At 41.7% G+C, this 16,722-nt stretch overlaps 1 protein-coding gene and 1 long non-coding RNA gene across 7 annotated transcripts in view; one reads left to right on the forward strand and one right to left on the reverse strand.

Moving 5' to 3' along the window:
* The window catches only part of GLIS3 (GLIS family zinc finger 3), a 165,006-nt gene extending 151,523 nt beyond the window's left edge, over positions 1-13,483 (reverse strand). The window contains exon 1 of one of the 6 annotated variants that reach the window (XM_021381305.1): positions 11,229-13,483. In XM_021381305.1, the coding sequence (XP_021236980.1) occupies positions 11,229-11,394 (166 nt within the window). In that variant the 5' untranslated portion in view covers positions 11,395-13,483. Of the gene's footprint in view, positions 1-10,730; positions 10,927-11,027; positions 11,161-11,228 lie in introns of those variants that run through there. The other 5 variants (XM_021381301.1, XM_021381304.1, XM_021381302.1 and 2 more) reach the window with 5 other exon arrangements.
* Positions 10,953-16,422, forward strand: LOC110390111. Its single transcript, XR_002433549.1, has 3 exons — positions 10,953-11,109; positions 13,516-13,646; positions 14,049-16,422. It is a non-coding gene; the product is annotated as an uncharacterized LOC110390111 (long non-coding RNA).

The following is a 16,722-nucleotide window of genomic DNA, read 5'->3' on the forward strand; positions in this document are numbered from 1 at the left end:
CAGGAGTTGAGACATGACTGCAACACGGCAGATGGAGAAATAAAAAATTAACCTGAAACAACCACTGCAAAGGAATGTCTTGCAACAGAAATCCACCAACTTTTACATTAAGTAAACCTTTTTTTATATGCTATAAAAGGCATGACAACACCCAAAGAGAACTTCCTCAAATCTAACTAGGATTACAGTCCCAGATTACAACCTCTTCATCCAATGCCTAGAACTAATTCCAGAATTAAGCTCAGGGAGTCCCACATTCTCATCTGCCCTGTGGGAAAGTCCTGGACAGGACAGAGAAATCCAAGGAGACCCATCCCTGTTTGATCAAGAACAGATGTTATCAATATTTGACAGAGCTGTAATTAATGACTTCCTTGCCTTGATGGGTCCTGTGTTCCTTTTCAAATATGTCAAGTCCACTGAAGCATATGCAAGGCTGGCAAATCTGTCAAACTGACTACAATTAGGATCATTATCACTTAATCACTTTGCTGTACCTAAACATTGTCAATAAAGAGGCTTACAAACTGCTGAAAATTGATTTAAAAAAATAAACAGCTTAAAAAGAAAGTAAGACCTGAGTCAAGCTTTCTGTGTAAGGAACTGCACAGAATACTGATGAACAACTTGTTTTCAAGCTGTGCCAACTGACACATAAAAACAACAGTACTACAGAGCAAAATAAGTATGTAAGAAAGATTTCAAATGAGGCTCAAGCTGTTTACTGATTAACACTTCTGCACATAACAGACATCACAGACCTGTGTAGTTATTGTCCAGAAGTGAAACAAGGCTCTCTTGGACAATGGAGACAAATGATCCTTCATAGTCAGGTTTAACAGTTCTCACACAACTTAACAGCACTGGAGGTGCTGTTCCTTCCAAAGCCTATGAAAAAAGCCAAAAAGGCCCTCCCTCTTCATCCCCCTCCCCCTGAAAAAAAATCTTCCTTGCTATAATACAGCCTCAGACACGTACTCACACGTTGAGTAGAGCAGTTTTAGTAGAGCAACCAGGATGGAACAAAAGGCAAGCTTAGTTTCCAAGTTTTTGAATCTCTACATGTGCAGTATCATCTGCTGCTAGAGACAGTTGGGGAAGCGAGAAGATGGCTACAGCTCTCTTGACTGAGAGCTACTCACAATTTCTAGAAAGTCTTGAAAAACATACTAGCTCAAACTACAAACACAAAAGTAAAGAAGACCAAAAGCCTTCCCCCTTCCTGCGTCCGCCTGGTGCCCCTCTGCTGTGTTATGAGCACAATGGCTGCAAGTGCAGCAGTTACACCACCTCCATAAACAGCACCTCAGTGGGTAATAGTGATCACTGCAGAAATTCGCCATTGGACAAATTTGAGCTGAATTTGAAGAATTTGAGCTTGAAGACTACAATATATTATCTAACATGACAGGAAAAACCGCTTCTAAGCCTTCAATGAACTTCCATAAACACATAAGTATGATCACAGTGATTCAGACCAAGGCCCAGCAGGACCCTACCCTCCACTGTCCCCTAGACAACAATGAAGGAAACAGCCCAGGCATCCTCCACTACCTAAACCATCAACAATATGTTTGTTCTTAATACCTCTTGATGGACTTCAGAAAAAAAATGTTTTCATTCACAGAGTGAGAGAGAGCAGGTATGGGTGTTGAACCTGTTGGCCCTCCAGAAAACACATGCTGTCTTCTGAAATATTAGGGATTTTTATTACCATGTTAGTCACAGCACCCTCAGGATGTCCCTGAACATCATCCAGCTCACATTCAAAAAAATATTGTCTGTACAGATAAGTGAATAAGACAAGCAGTAAAAACAGCTACTAGTTTCTTAGCATGAAATACTACTCAGATATGTATATTTATAGAAGATAAGCTAAGTAATAATACATCTTCAAATACATAACATGGTCTGGGTATCACTACAGTTGTAATTTGAACCATTTAAAGATTAGAATTTCTTTTAAAATTTACCCTATTAATAGAACACTCAGTAGAAAGCTGGATTTTTTCAATTACATTATTTTTCAGTACAAGACATCTGTCTAAAGATCTTCTGCACTGAAAAGAGAAGCTGAAGACCAGTGCTATCACCTTATACTCTTCTATCTTCCTCTGCTGTTCTCACCCCTTTCTGCTTATTTTTCCGCCGTGTCTCCCCAGCGCTCTGTCACCTTAGCAGCTACTGTCAGTAAAGATCTGCTTACAAAGTCTGGGCAAATCTAATGAGTGTGAAACTGACTACTCACAAAAATTGGTCAAATACACATATCAAATTAAATTAGAGACTGTAGATTTCCAGTGTCAATTATGTTTACTGTTATGCCTGCATTTTGCACCAAATTTCTGTGTGAAAGTGTCCTCTTTTGGAACATACATCAATGTCTGTTAAGACTTGTTTTTTTCTCCATACAGTAAAAACATACAGTATGCTTTAGGTTCTCATCACGCACAAAATTGTAACAGTTTCTCTTAATGTGACTTGAGATGGCATCCTTTCTAAGAATTATTTTCTGTCAAAGCTTTTTATCACTATAAAAGATAGTTTTCGTGCAAATAAAAGATTCTCAGCCTGTTGCTGAGAGCATATTGTGCTAACTGTAGATTATTATTGTCCTCTTTTGCATTCAATACCATCTTCTGTTTAAAAAAAAAAAATCCATAGAAAAGAAGGCACACAGTTGGACTGCTCTAAAACACTCTGTTCTTACCTTCTTCCCAAACCCCTGTTGTTGTGTTTTTTTTGGTTTTTTTTTTTTGGTTTATCCATTATTGAAAGAGAACGGGGAAGCTATTTTCTAAAACTACTAAGCCAGTCTGTTGTGTATCTTGCTGCTTTTACTATCCTGCATGTTTTAAACTAAAAAAAGAAGAAAAAAAAACTAAAAAAACCCCACACTTCTGAACTGTGCAAACTTATATAACTCATATTGAGACAACTGTAAAAGGAAAACCATTGAATTCTTGCGAAAAAGCTTTATTTTTTATTTTAATTAAATACTTATCAGAAGACATTCCCTCCATGTAACAGCCACTAGGAAACGACAAAATATGAAAGAACTGCACAGGCATTTGTTATATGAATAGTTTTACAAGGTTTATAGTCTTATTTATAAGGTTTATGCAGCGTATCAGGGATCAAAGTCTTAGAAAATTAATTGGATGTGACTAAGTGGATGAGTCTTAGTTCTTACACAGTGGATATATTTAACTTTGTAAGCAGTATTGTTAATAAAAATTGTATTAAAGCATGAAGAATTATTAATCTCAATCAACAGAAACATAGAATCTAAAGTCCATGGTATCTGAAGCTTGTAGTATCTTCTTCCATGGTAACTATTTCTTTGCATTTTTATAGAATGTCTGCTATTCTTTAAATTCTCAAAAATAAAATCACAACATATTCTCTCATTTACAAGGGCAATACTTTAGCATCTGTTTGATGAAGGGGAAGCCACTGAAAAGAGAATGCAGAAAGAAGGTTACAGTCAAGGGTGACCTCCTGTATCATCTGACTACAGAAGAAAAATACAAAATATACTTTTGGAAGACAAGTATGCGTATCTGTTATCATCACTCTTTCTCTTTGTATCCCTATCTCTTTCCCAGTGTTCCTCATTTGATTTTCAATTGTCACTGCTTCTTGTCTTTTCTATCACATATTTATTACAAGCAAACAATGTTTACACAACAGTATTTATTACAAACTTCCCCAGTGCCAGGCCTTCCACTGGAATTTCTATTCACTATCTCACAAAACAGCAGACTGCTTTAAATGTGTGATAGGAGAGTGGCCCAAGGAAGAAGGATGGAAATGACAAGTCAGGAACACTGCGGTGACACATAGCAGATTCAAATCCCCAAATTCCAAAGACAGTAAAATAGGTGATACTCTCTTTGCCATGTGAAGATCTCTGCAAAGTAACAGCTGGTGGAGCAACTGTTACATAAGGCTGTTTTAGAAATCACAGCATGGATCTCTGTTTTATGTTTAAGCAAATCACTTTGAACTGAGCCACAACCAGGCTCTACCTGCAGACAAAGTGAGAGAAGTTCCTCCAGAGCTCATAGTATGAACGGTCCACTTCTTCTCACTGCCAACAGCAGAAACTTGAATGCAGATGCTGTGAAGAATACCCACCACCACCAAAGCAAGCACCATACAGAGGTCACCCAATGAATATGTATATGCATTACTATAGGCCTGATTCAGCAGAACACTCAGGTAGTTAACTTTCAACTCATTCTGAAATACTGCTGGTTTCAAGTTTGTGTGCCATGCTAAAGAGGATGGACTTACTGAATTTTAATGCAAAGCAAAGTGAAGAAGGAAAATCAAGCGAAGCAATACACTTAGAATAAAAGAAGAAATGTCTGTCTCCTTTTCTGCATTGGCACTCAAATAAAAATCTAAGCTTTTCTTGGTATTTTAAAATATTTAATTCTTTTCCAGCCATGCAATCCTCACGTCTATCTTAAGTTCTCAAAATACGATATCCTAATTCCTCAAAAGTAGTGTCTTAATTTCCAGCATGGACAGAATCAGTAATTACTGAAACCTTAAAGTTCTCTTTAATCTTTACAGACCCAGGAGCAGACAAGAAAGTAATTCCAGATAGACATGTAAATCTCTGATAAAAGCACTTCCCATCAAGGACCAGCCTACACATCTTGTGAGAGCTACATTTCATTATTTTCTACAGCATACACAGTGGTTCCAAAAACTGGATTGCTAATCCATGGTTGAGACATGCATGCTCCAAGGTGCTTTACAGCTTTCCCTGCCTAAGCACACTAAAAACTATGACTACAGTGCTGCTTTCATGAGTAAGCAGTTATTAGTCATGGATGGAAAGCTGTATTCATGCATCCAAGATGGAACATTTCTGACAGTACTCACAAAATTCTGTCTCTACAGAGCACAAAGTGACTATTTGGATCTGTTGAGTTAAGTTAGAAAGGCAAAGTAAGACTATGCTGTTTATAAGGGAACATAGGACAGGTTAGGGTATATGAGCAACTGCTGTAAATTACTATCTCTCTAGCCATAATCAAGTCATTAATTACTTTAGTGAAAAACAGTAAAACATTCTGTTTCAATTTCTCTTCTGCTGCAGTAAAAGAATGCTGAAGAAGAGACAAGATTTCATCAACTAAAACCAGTATCATCTAAGAATATAATACTGGAGAAGAAATGTCATTACCTGTGCACAGAGAGAACATGTTTCCAAATTCTTGCTGTTTTGTCTTCAAAGTCTGTGGGCCTGGAACTTGTAATATAGGCTTCCCATTTGTAACCTCTTGTCTCTTGGGACTTAGCAGGAAGGCAAACTGTACTGTTAACAATGGGGCTCTGAGGACCTACTCCTCCTTCAGGAGGTATCTTTGAGTGTACGCTGGTGAATGTGTTTCCAATAGCTGGGCTTGGGCTGCAGCTACCTGAAGATGGGTAGGGCATTTCTGCATGAACTCTGATAGGTGGGATGTGCTGTCCACTGATCATCACAGGTTCATGAGGAATACCCATGGTCTGGTGGCTCAAACTGCATGACCTCCTCTTCATTTATAAGCAGTTAATGTAATCAAAGAGTATTTTCACAGACCCATAGCTGTGATTGACATCAATCCAAAGTCAGTAAGTAATCCATCATAAATATGTCTATTTTAAAAAGAATACCTAAAAAAAATGATGCTGTAGTAAATAACACCAAATAAAAGAGAGGTTTGCCCATGGCTCTTAACTCTGTGACATCACTGGCTACAAACAAAAAAGTACAAGTGCTACACTGCCAGTCAGGGAGAAAGAACAAAGCCAAGCAAAGACTCACAGCTCCAACACAAAGAGAACCTGCCCCTTCAAAAGCTGAAGCCTGCAATAAGGTCAGCTACCTTCACATTAGCTAAACCAGCCATGAAATGAAGTGAATGCTAAGCAAGAGAAAGAATGCAGCCAGGACTGAAAAGACTCCCAGAGAGACTGTGATTATTACGATGAACGGGGCTGTCTCCTCTTTTCCTGTCACCTCCTTGGTCTATTAATTAAAATGGTGCTGCAAAGCAAATGCAGCAGGTCAGCACAATGCAGACGCAGACAAAAAAGGAAAGAGATGCCAGTTCACATTCTGAAGAATGTACACGCAAGAAAATGGAGAGGGAAAAGCAAAACCACAGAAATGCCCCCTAGCTCTCCCAACTTTGGTGGAGATTCACTAGTAAGCACAGCATGGCAGTATTCCGAAACATAACTGCAGTCCCTGCAAAAGCAGATGTCTATTGTAAATCTGCAGATATGCTCTTAGATGTCATCATTCAGTTGCAAATTTTCAAGAATATCCTCCAATTTACGCCAATAATTTTGCAACTCTGACTTTCCACTAAGATACTTCACTTTACTTTAGTTTTCTTTTTAGTTTTTACTTCAATCTTAGAAGACAAGACCAGTAGAAGGTTTAAGTGGTCTTCTCAGCCATGACCTAACCAATGGCAGTATCAAAGAATCATAGAATCATAGAATCAGCAAGGTTGGAAAAGACCTCCAAGATCTAGTCCAGCCATCCACCTACCACCAATATTTCCCCACTAAACCATGTCCCTTAGTACAACATCTGAACATTTCCTGAATGTCTCAACTAGATCTAAACTTTTCCTGACCTAAAAAAAAAAAAAAATTGTTGAAAAAAGCTATACTTGTCAGTACGAATCACTAGGCTAAGATGTCACATAGATTGGGTAATATCAGCCGAAATTCAGCTGAATAGTACTTGCCCAACTTTAATCACTAGGTTCATATGTTTAACATTAAGCACATGTTCAAGTAGTTTGCTGAATCATGGATTCAGTGCCTAGTTAACTTGTTTAGACACACAAATTAAGTTGATAGAGATAAAACTGAGGTTCAGCTTCAATTATGGTTTTCATTCATGTATATATTAAGGTTTGAACCAAGCATTTCAACCCCACTGTAGCAAAAAATTGAGCTGTAATTTTTATCTTCAGCACGAGATTTTCAGCACTGAAGTCAGTAAAGTTATGACCAGTGTATTCACAACTGAAGTTTGCGTAAAGCCTTCACATTAAACTCTCAGCTTTCTACAGTGTTCCAGTTTTCTCTTTCAATGAACTGCCCTAACCCTAACCCCCCCCCCCCAAAAAAAAGGCAAAAGTAACATCCTGACTTTTTTTAAGAAGAGATACCCTATCAACACTGAAATGGTTACAAAAGATGTATTCAAAATATTTTTTCTTGTTGTATTTGTGCATTACAGGAACAAAACTCATGTACACAAATTAAATGCAGTATTATCAATTTTCATGCCTAGCTGAAGCACAAATCACTCTTTTCAATTCAGCTAAGGACAGGCAGAGCTGAATGTTCTGAAATTCTCAGTTTGATTTAGAAGCAGAATGTACCTTGCCCTAACACAGGTGAGTAGCTCCTTAGAAAAGGACACACAAAGGCAGTTGTTTCACTGGCAAGGCAATACAGCATGGCACTATAAATTGGCTACAAGTAAAGAACATTCTTGACAATAATCCCTGTCTGCATAAAGCACTAATATAATCAAGGAAATACATGACAAATGCATCAGCTTTACTTAATAGAAGCACCTTTAGTTTAATCAACGTAAGTACACACAGTTTACACAGACCTGCCAGCTCAGGTAAAATCGAGGTCAAAGCTGGCTGGTCTCCCTGCTGTTCTCCTGTGCACTGTATATTACAATGATGAAGACAGTTCTGTGTTGTCTCTGCCTTGCTTTTATCACTGGCTACTGCTGTTTTCCCACATTTGGTGAAAAGGCCTCTGGGCCTGTAATTTCTTTCCTCAAGCCAGTAAGATATATTTTGAGCCAAATGATCGGCAAGTGCATGCAGTACAACTTTTGTTCATTTTGATGAAAGCAGAAACAAGTTATTTCTCTAGAATTCATTTTCATTTTCCTGATTCTGTAATGAAGAAGTATAACGTTACTTTAACGTGCAAACAAAATATTAAAACACCTTGGAGAGAGTTACTTCCCCCATCTTTTTAAGTGATTACTTTGTGGTAATTTTAGTATTATTTATTTGTTCACAAGTGCCCTTCCATTGATTTCATTTGTTTAGTACCAGCTTCCATCAAAATGCCATTCTCATATCAAAGACAGTGGGGCCAAACTGATTCAAACCAAAACACTGGATATACCTAGAGGTGCATTAAAGCATATGTAACAAACTAAAAACCAGTAGGATGCTAATTATGTTCTAACAGTCTATCTGACCTTCACATCATAAATAGCTCCTGATTATAGCAACTTACACAACACTTAGAAATTCTGAATAAGATTGAAACTTACATAAAATAAATTAAAAATACAAGAATACCAAAGAAAAGAACATTACAGTTGTGCTAGACAAATTCTTTTCCTGTACCAAAGAAACACAAGCACTTGCCGCCTTTCAATGAGATATTTCTCTCCATCAGTGAGACACTGTAGTGCCCTCTCTTACTCGTGCTGATGTCAAAGGAAATATAATTAGGACAATTGCTTCTGAACTCTCCTTTTTCAAAGCTGACATTACTCAAAGCTGTATGACTGTGCCTCTATCAATAACAACATGACAACAAAGTTACTCAAAATCCGCAACAATGATTTATAAATTCACTTTCAGAAAACCATATAGTAAAATTTAAAGTCAGACTGAACCCCTGGAAAATGTGAGTAGTAATCCTTCAGAAAGCAAAACAAGGAATTCACAAACCTGTGCCAGCAGCACACTATGCTACACCGTCTGCTACTGCAGTGCAGTTTAGAAATTGCTGGCTTACCACTTCACCCACTGAACTACCCTTCAACTCCAGTAAGACCTGAGTCAGCCTGCTCCAGAGGTCTGTTTAAGGAGATGTAATGAATCTAGCTCAGGAAACATGCAGTTATGTGACCTTTATCAGACATGGGCACTTTGCACATCAGGTAGCAAGCACCATCTCAAACCAAAGACAGCTGAAGGATCCTTACTTCAGCTCCACAGTGGCTGCTATGCACCACAGGGAGCAGACGTGGTCACCTTCTCATGCTCCCGGACTGCATGCTGCAGGACTGTGCACAGCATCCTCAGTCCACCACGAACAGGGACAGCCTCTCCCCCATCTCAGCACCAGTCCAGGGGAAATCATCAGTGACAGGCTGTCTCATCTTAGCCTCACTAGTCACCCTGTGACTACAGCAATAGGGCCCTGGAGGCTCCTGCTGTTGCTGTACTCTGCAGCTGCGTGCGACAAGCATGCGCCCAAGCAGAGATGCAGGCCTCTGGCTTAGTAACTCATCTTCTGGAAAGTGCAGGCACACCAAGTGAAGCACTGGTATGATGCCTGCTACACAGGTGCTGCACAGGCACCTGGCTATGGCTCACAGTCAAAACAACGGTAGTGATGGGTTTTCCTTGTCCTTCCTAAGGGAAGGAGTTTCAACTGGAAAAAAATGAATTTAACAGAGTGCTGGAAATTAGGGTTAGGACAACATGCAGATTAGGAATAACAGCTGCAGCAAAGGAAGATAATGTGGCTTCAAAACTTAAACTACAAAATAAGCCTTCCACTCAATTTACACGGAATCTTCCTGACTCTCCATGCTATCTGCCATCTCAGAAGCCACTCAGAAGCCTGCTGAGAATAGCAGTTACCTCACAGAGCATCCACTGCTTTGGCAACTCATCTCCTCTTCACAACATTTGTACTTTTGGACTGCCACAGAGGCTGACTTCCAAACTGCAGCACCCTGATGATATCTCATTTTTGTTAAACCCAGGTGGTCAGCCATGGAAAATGAGGGGAGGGACGTACAGTTGTTTTCTGGTTCCCCAAGACTAGCAGAAAGCCTTCTTGATAGAGCATCAGTGAGCCAGGCACTGGAAAGACGAAGGACATTCTCTGCAGCACTGTAAGATAACCAGCCTCCAAACATGACTGAGTTTCTCAGAGCTAGCATAATAAAATATACTAATTACTTATTGCTTGCATCACTGTAATTCCTGGGAAGATTAGTCACAGTAAGGAATGCCTTTGTGCGAGGAGCTGTACAAACACAGCACAGAACGTGGCCACCGCTAGTGCTGTGACTATCACCAGAAGGGCAGCCGTTATCAGGGGGACAGGATGATGTATGTCCTCATGCAGTCGGGACCCAGCATTTTTACCACCCCGTTAGAAAAACCTTCTCAGGTCTTTAATGGTAATTAGAATCTCCTCAACCTTTTCTCCTTTAGAACAGAGGGCAGCAAGGCAGTGCTACTGCAAGTGGCTGCTGCAGCACAACAGCACGAGCTTTCCAGGAGCAGCTTTACTCTCATTAGGATGAGCTACAAACTTCAGGGAGCTGCTGGAGAAACCCAACACAACCAGGCGGCAGCGAGCACCCATCCATCCTTTGCGATGTGCTGCTGACAGCTGCAGTACACTCACACGTTGTGGCTTCTGCGAAACCCGACTCTTGCGCCTTGTACTCACGCCGCTGCCCCGCTCGCGTTGCCCATCATGACTTTGGACCCTCCAGGAGCGCGGCCGCAATTGCTGACACTGCAGCATCAGCAGCAGAGAGGCTGCGCGTGCAAGCAGGACCCGGCACGACACCGTGAAAGGCAGAGCCACAGGACCAGAGGCACCTGCCCCGGTGTCCCGCTGCCACTACCACGCGCTGCTGCGGGCAGATGTCCCAAGAGATGGCCACCACCACCCGTACAACACCCACACACCTCTCAGCTGAAGCTTCAGCAGCTTCAGCCCGGCCAAAAGCTGACCGCGGTCTCGGGAGAGGAGGGCACAGCTGAAAGCCGTGAAAGTCGCGGCTGTGATGCCAGGGAGGCTGAGCTGCCCGGCCGCAGCGCCGGCCCTCGCTGTGCCGTGCCCAGCTGACGGGCGGCCCCGGGCCAGCCGCCGCGGGGACCAGGCACCGGGGCCACGCCTCGCCCCCCGCCCCGCCCCGCCGCTCACGCTGCTGCTGCCGCCCCTCCGCACCGCCGGTGGCAGTCGCGCCGTTCTCCGGCGGTTACCTATCTCCGCTTATTCACTCGCGGCGCGACCCGTCTGCCCGGAGGGTGTGCATCCCGTCCTGCCAACAAGCTGACCAGCGCGGTGAGTAACGGCTAGCTAACCTCACCACAGCCGCGTTTGTTTGGCTTTTTCTCCCCCGCAACTCCCCGCTCCTCCCTCCCTCCCAGCTGTGACGCGGGGGACGGGAGCTGCCGACTCACCCTCTCCCGGCGGCGGAGAGGCCGAGCCCCCCCCACCCTTCCCCGGGGCCTGAAGGCAGGCGGGACGGGACGGGACGGGGCGCGGAGCGGAGCGGAGCGGTCGCGCACGCCTCGCCGCGCTCACCTCCCGCCTCCCCGCCGGCAGCGCGAAACCCGGCCCGGCCATGCCGTCATGTGCCCGCCGGCCCCGCCGTTAACCCTTGCCGCGGCTGCGCCGGGGCGGCTCTGCTAGGGCTGGACGGGCGCTGTAAGGGATGAGGGCCTTGGGGGATGGCACGGGGAGCTCTGTGGGGCTGTATGGGGATTTAAAGGGACTACGTGGGTCTGTATGGATCTGTAAGGGGCGGGGGGAGGCTGCTGGGAACATGCGGTGGAGTGCAGGAGGGGCCAGTGTAGCGCTGGGGAGGAGGTGAGGAAAGGGGACAGCGCCTCTGGGGTGGGAAAGAGGGTCAGGGGACTGGATGCTTGGTGATGCTTTCCTTGGGTGGTTTTTAGAAATGGGGTGTGAAGGCAGAGGCTTTTCTCTCCTATTAGTGGGTTTCTGCTTGTAAACACCAGAGGTCAGACTAACAGCAGAATAAAGAAAAACTGATAGGCAGATACTGAAGCAGATCCGCTGTCTCTATCTGCTTGCTTAGAAAGGTTCCCAGGGTCATGCAGACCCTGGTGCTGGCCCCAGGAAGCGTCTTCTGCAGATGGAGTGGGCCACAAATCAAAGCTTCTGGTGTTGCCATGGATCAGTTTTCTTTAATTGCTGTAATTGGGGAATTGAGAGTGTATCTGAGGTGGAGATAAGCAGCTGGAGAGCCAGGCTCAGAGATTGCCTGATGACTCCTATTTCCAGGCCTGATGGTGGGATGCCTGCCAGCAGAGGTGTCCCAGAGCAAGACACCTAGCTGCATGCGTGGCACCAGGAGAACGCAGCAGGCTTAGGCCTTCCACACAAAGCAGAATCAGCCCAGAACCTAGGCAGGGTGTTAACTCCTCTTCTCCACATCCCAGCAAGTGGCACTGTGGCTGCCCTGATTGCATCTTACAAGGAGAAAGGGAGTCTGCACCCCTGCCAGCTTGTCTGCAAGAGCTGTAGGCTGCAGGCAGGGAACGGTTTGTTAGGATGCACCCAGGTCATTGAGCTGCCCAAGGCCAACCTTGAGATCGTTAACTCTTCTGAGTTAAAGCTCTTGCCATTTACTCATATTACATCAAATTCACATGACTCAAGTCGGTAAGAGGAAAACAGCATACGTTTTTTACACAACCAGAACACAAGGAAATGTTGAGGCTTCAGGCTTTTTTCATACGGTGACACTGTTCTGCAGTCTCTTTGCTTCTAAGTGCACAGATGCTTAGGCAGTGATTGAGTTATGTCAAGATAAATATATATAATGTATACAGATTATTATAAAAGTATTTGTAAGTAGTGCCTGACTTTAAAGAGCATATTAAAAGTACTAACAAATGAAGAAGGGGTCTTTATGACGTGAAAATGGCTAAGTTATTTGTGAGCTGAGTAAATTAAAATGTCCCATTTTGTTTACTGTCTCTTAGTACTATATAGCCCAGAATTTTTAATGCAATTACATTTTAGCTGCATTTCCTTAGTGCAAATCTCAGGGGTTATCACTGAACTGATATTGAACTGACTGTAATGATACTGGTAGACTCCTATTGCAAAGGAGCAATACATGTTTATCCAAACCAACAAACAAAACAAAAAAAAAATTGTTAAGAGATCTGCAAAATTTGTATTTTAGTTCAAAATTACGAAAACAACTAGATTACTTTATATAAATTTCCTTAAGTAACCACTGAGGATGTTGTCAAAAACAAATCCATCATCCATAAAAAATCTTTATCCATTATTGAGTCATTTCTATCTGTGGGAGGTAAACTGTCAATTCGTCAGTGAAAAAATTTGATGGATCCTAGCTGTGTACTACTTTGTGAAAAACATATCCTAAAACACAAGGAATATGCAAACATTACATGCAGGAAGAGAGAGTTTTTGCTGTTGTCATTGAAGACAACTGAGAAGTATGTTGAGCAGGGAACAAAAGTGGCAGTAAAGATCTCACAGTACCAAAACTAACATTAGGCATGCAATTCAAATCTGGAGATCTTCCTTAGTTTTTGCAGAGTTGAAGAAGCATGTTTTCACATGCACCCATACTCATACAGGAAATATCCTTCTTGAAGATTAAAAGGTTATGCATTATTCTGGTAGAAAACTTCTGCATTTTATTACATCAAACTAACTTGTTTCCATTGCAATTTTTCTCCTCTTTAGCTAAATCCCTGTCTCCAGTGGAGATAATGACTTCAGAAAGTGAATTCAGAATTCAGGTATGAGAGTTCACATCAGGATTCCCTGCAAACTCATGCTATCACCCAGCCAAGATCAAACTGGTATTTCCTGAGGTAATGAAAACTGTTATTTTGTCACTTTAGTCCCAAGTGAAATCTTCATAGTTCAGTAAAATCTTTGAATTACTCCTTGAGAAAATGTGTACTTACATGCTATATAAAATTATGCAGAGCCTATAATTTAAGCCTTCAGTTTACAAACTGCCATATGCAGAAGCATTTTTACACAGATTTTTTTAATAAAAAGATGTGCACTCTTCTAGATTTTGTCTGCCTCCTGCTCTGCTCCCATAGGCAGTTGCAATAACATGGTTACCCAGCTGCTCCAATACAGTTGCTTTAGATCCTGATTCTGGTTGCATAATGCCATTGGATTTGTTGTCCAAAAGGGTGTTACCATCAGGCATCATGGAAAAGACAACTACTTATATAAATCCTTCTCTCCTTTGTCCTCAGGAAAGACCGTCTTGCTGGGTGAGCCCTGAAAGATGATTGTGAGTTGCTAAAGACATTTGAAAAGACCTCACTCAATGCAAGAGAGAAACTGCATGAAGTTTATTTGTTTTGTTTACTGGTGTTTTTTTTTATAAAAGAATAACTCAAGGCAATGAAGAACTTATAGGAAGTTCAATTATTCCTTTGGGGGCTAAAGGAAAGCTATTTTCTCAAAGGGAATAGAGAGCAGAGAATGTGACAGTCTGATTTCCATTTTACTCATCTCACTCTTCTGTGCATGAGCACCAGAATAACAGTTCACAGAACAGAAAACTAGATCTATGTTTTTGCATTTCTGTAGCAAGGCTGAAAAAGTGTTCTGAAACCCAATACCAATACACAGAGGTAGTCAGTTTATCTGGAGGACGAGACCACCTTTGAAAATAAAAAAACAAAAGAATGCAAGACAATAGGTAGAATATGTTTACAGCTGGTAAGAGATTTAGAAGAATGAGAAGAGCTTGTTTGCCTCTTCATGCCTCAGACATACCAGAGTGGACACAAGTTTGAACGTATAATTTCTCAGACACAAGCAGATATGAAGAAGCTTTTTCAAGATGTTTTGTAGCAGTTGACAAGTCATCACTGAAGTGTTTCTTGAATTATACATGTGTTGCATACATCTGGGATGGACATTAGAAATATTCCAATATCATGGAATTGTGTTTTCCTGGTTTATTTGAAAAAGCAAGTATTGTACTTTCTCCGCCTCAGCTCAGAATGGCTCCCTGAAGAGAATGAGCTCTGCAAGGGTGCTCTGTCTCCCATCTTCTCTGCTTCAGCATCCTCAGGGCTGTGTTACCCTTCAAGTGTCATATGGAGATGCTCAGGGGATCTAGAGATCAGAGGTTAGGAGGAATGGATCAGGGTTTGTGGGTGTGAGCCCTGGGGCCAGGACCTTCATCTGGCCAATCACAAGTTGGCAAGACAGGCTGCATTTATCCAACTCTTCTATGAGAGGAGGGCTGTCTAATGCTATCATGACAAAAGAGAGCCACTAAGCTTTGTTTTCTATGTAATTCTGATTCCTGTTTCTATATCCTGATTTCATAAATAACTTTTGTGATGAGTTCTACCTGTTACACAGGAGACAAGGCAACTTACTTCTCCTCTTCTTGGCAGTACATTTAACATTATGCAGAGCACACTGCTAACATTTCAAAAGCTGCTAACAGCATCTAGGGATCCTTAAAAACAATCACTCCTTCCACTGGAACTCCAGCAACTGACACTACACTGCAATGTGAAATGATGTACAAAGACCATCATTACACTGACATTTTAAAATTCTCTAATCTGGTAAATGGAGCAAAAGGGAATAAGTATTGAAAAACACTTGCCTTCTGTTTACATCCTTGGAGAAACAGAGTTTGACAAATTATGCAGGACTCTAACACATATTAAACTTGAGCTGGTAAAGAGAATCCATCTAACTAAAATGTAGATAAGTTACATATGATATAAACATACACAGAACTGTTTCAGAAGAATGGAGCCACTTTGTATAACAGCATGTAGTGACACACAGTAACTGTTTAAGGTCAGAAATTAAGAGAGAAATTAAGAGAGAAAAATGAATTGCAGGGGAACTCCATGTTCTACAGTGCATCTCAGGAAGCTGGAAATGAGACAAATGAGACAAATACATTTCCAAACAAAAATTTGGTCAAGCAGAAGACTTACTACAAGCACTGCAGTTTGGCTAAAACAGTTAGCTATCAATAGTTAACCAATGGTTTTCACTAGACATAGATGAAGACAACAGAAGGACCGCTTTTGCCTGGGAAACAGCCTCCATGCCAAAATACAATCTGAAATCAAATTGAATTTGATGTAGAACAATGAAATATACAGGCAATTATATCAAGCATTCTTAGTTTCCATTCATAAGACTACAAGAGATTTGAGTATCAGGAGTTGCAATGACATCCATTCCTTTTCCCTAGTGTCTCTTGATGACTGACACTGGTAGAAATAGTATTACAGGTAGGACATTAACTGAGGGTGAAGTAAGACGCAAAGATGGAAACTTCCCACAGTCCACCCAGAAACCTTAGAAGAAAATCCTGCAATAAAATGGAACTACTTTTTGTCCTACAGTAAGATTTTCTGATATTAATAATGATTTCTTCCATAGGCCCCAGCAATTTCAGATTAAACAGCTGATAAATGCAACGTTGAAACTCGCTTTTCTTGTTTGTGAAAGTAAGCATTTTATTAATCACTTCTGTGGCATGTGTGTACCTCTGCAGTGTTTATTCTACTTGTTTCTGTGCCTACTCATTTCAGCACTGATTTTTAATATTAAATTGTATTTCCTAGCTCAGAACAGAAACTTGTGTGGATACAGTTATCTTACATCATAGTTAGCTTTCATCATTATATTGCCTTAGGATTTCCACCCAAGGAACTGATGTAGTTCAGAAAATTCTAGTGAAAAGCACTTAATGAAACAGATGTTGAATGATTCACCCTCAACCTTCATGGCAAGTCATGGAGACATCTGTTGCCTCCTTCCAGAAAATGAACTTCTAGTGGCCAGTTCTGGAGCCCCCAGTACAAGAAGGACATGAACCTATTGAAGCAGGTCCAGAGGAGGGCCACAGAGATGATCAGAGGGCTGGAGCACCTCCCC

This window comes from Numida meleagris, chromosome Z (genome assembly GCF_002078875.1).
Source record: "Numida meleagris isolate 19003 breed g44 Domestic line chromosome Z, NumMel1.0, whole genome shotgun sequence".
NCBI lineage: Eukaryota > Metazoa > Chordata > Aves > Galliformes > Numididae > Numida > Numida meleagris.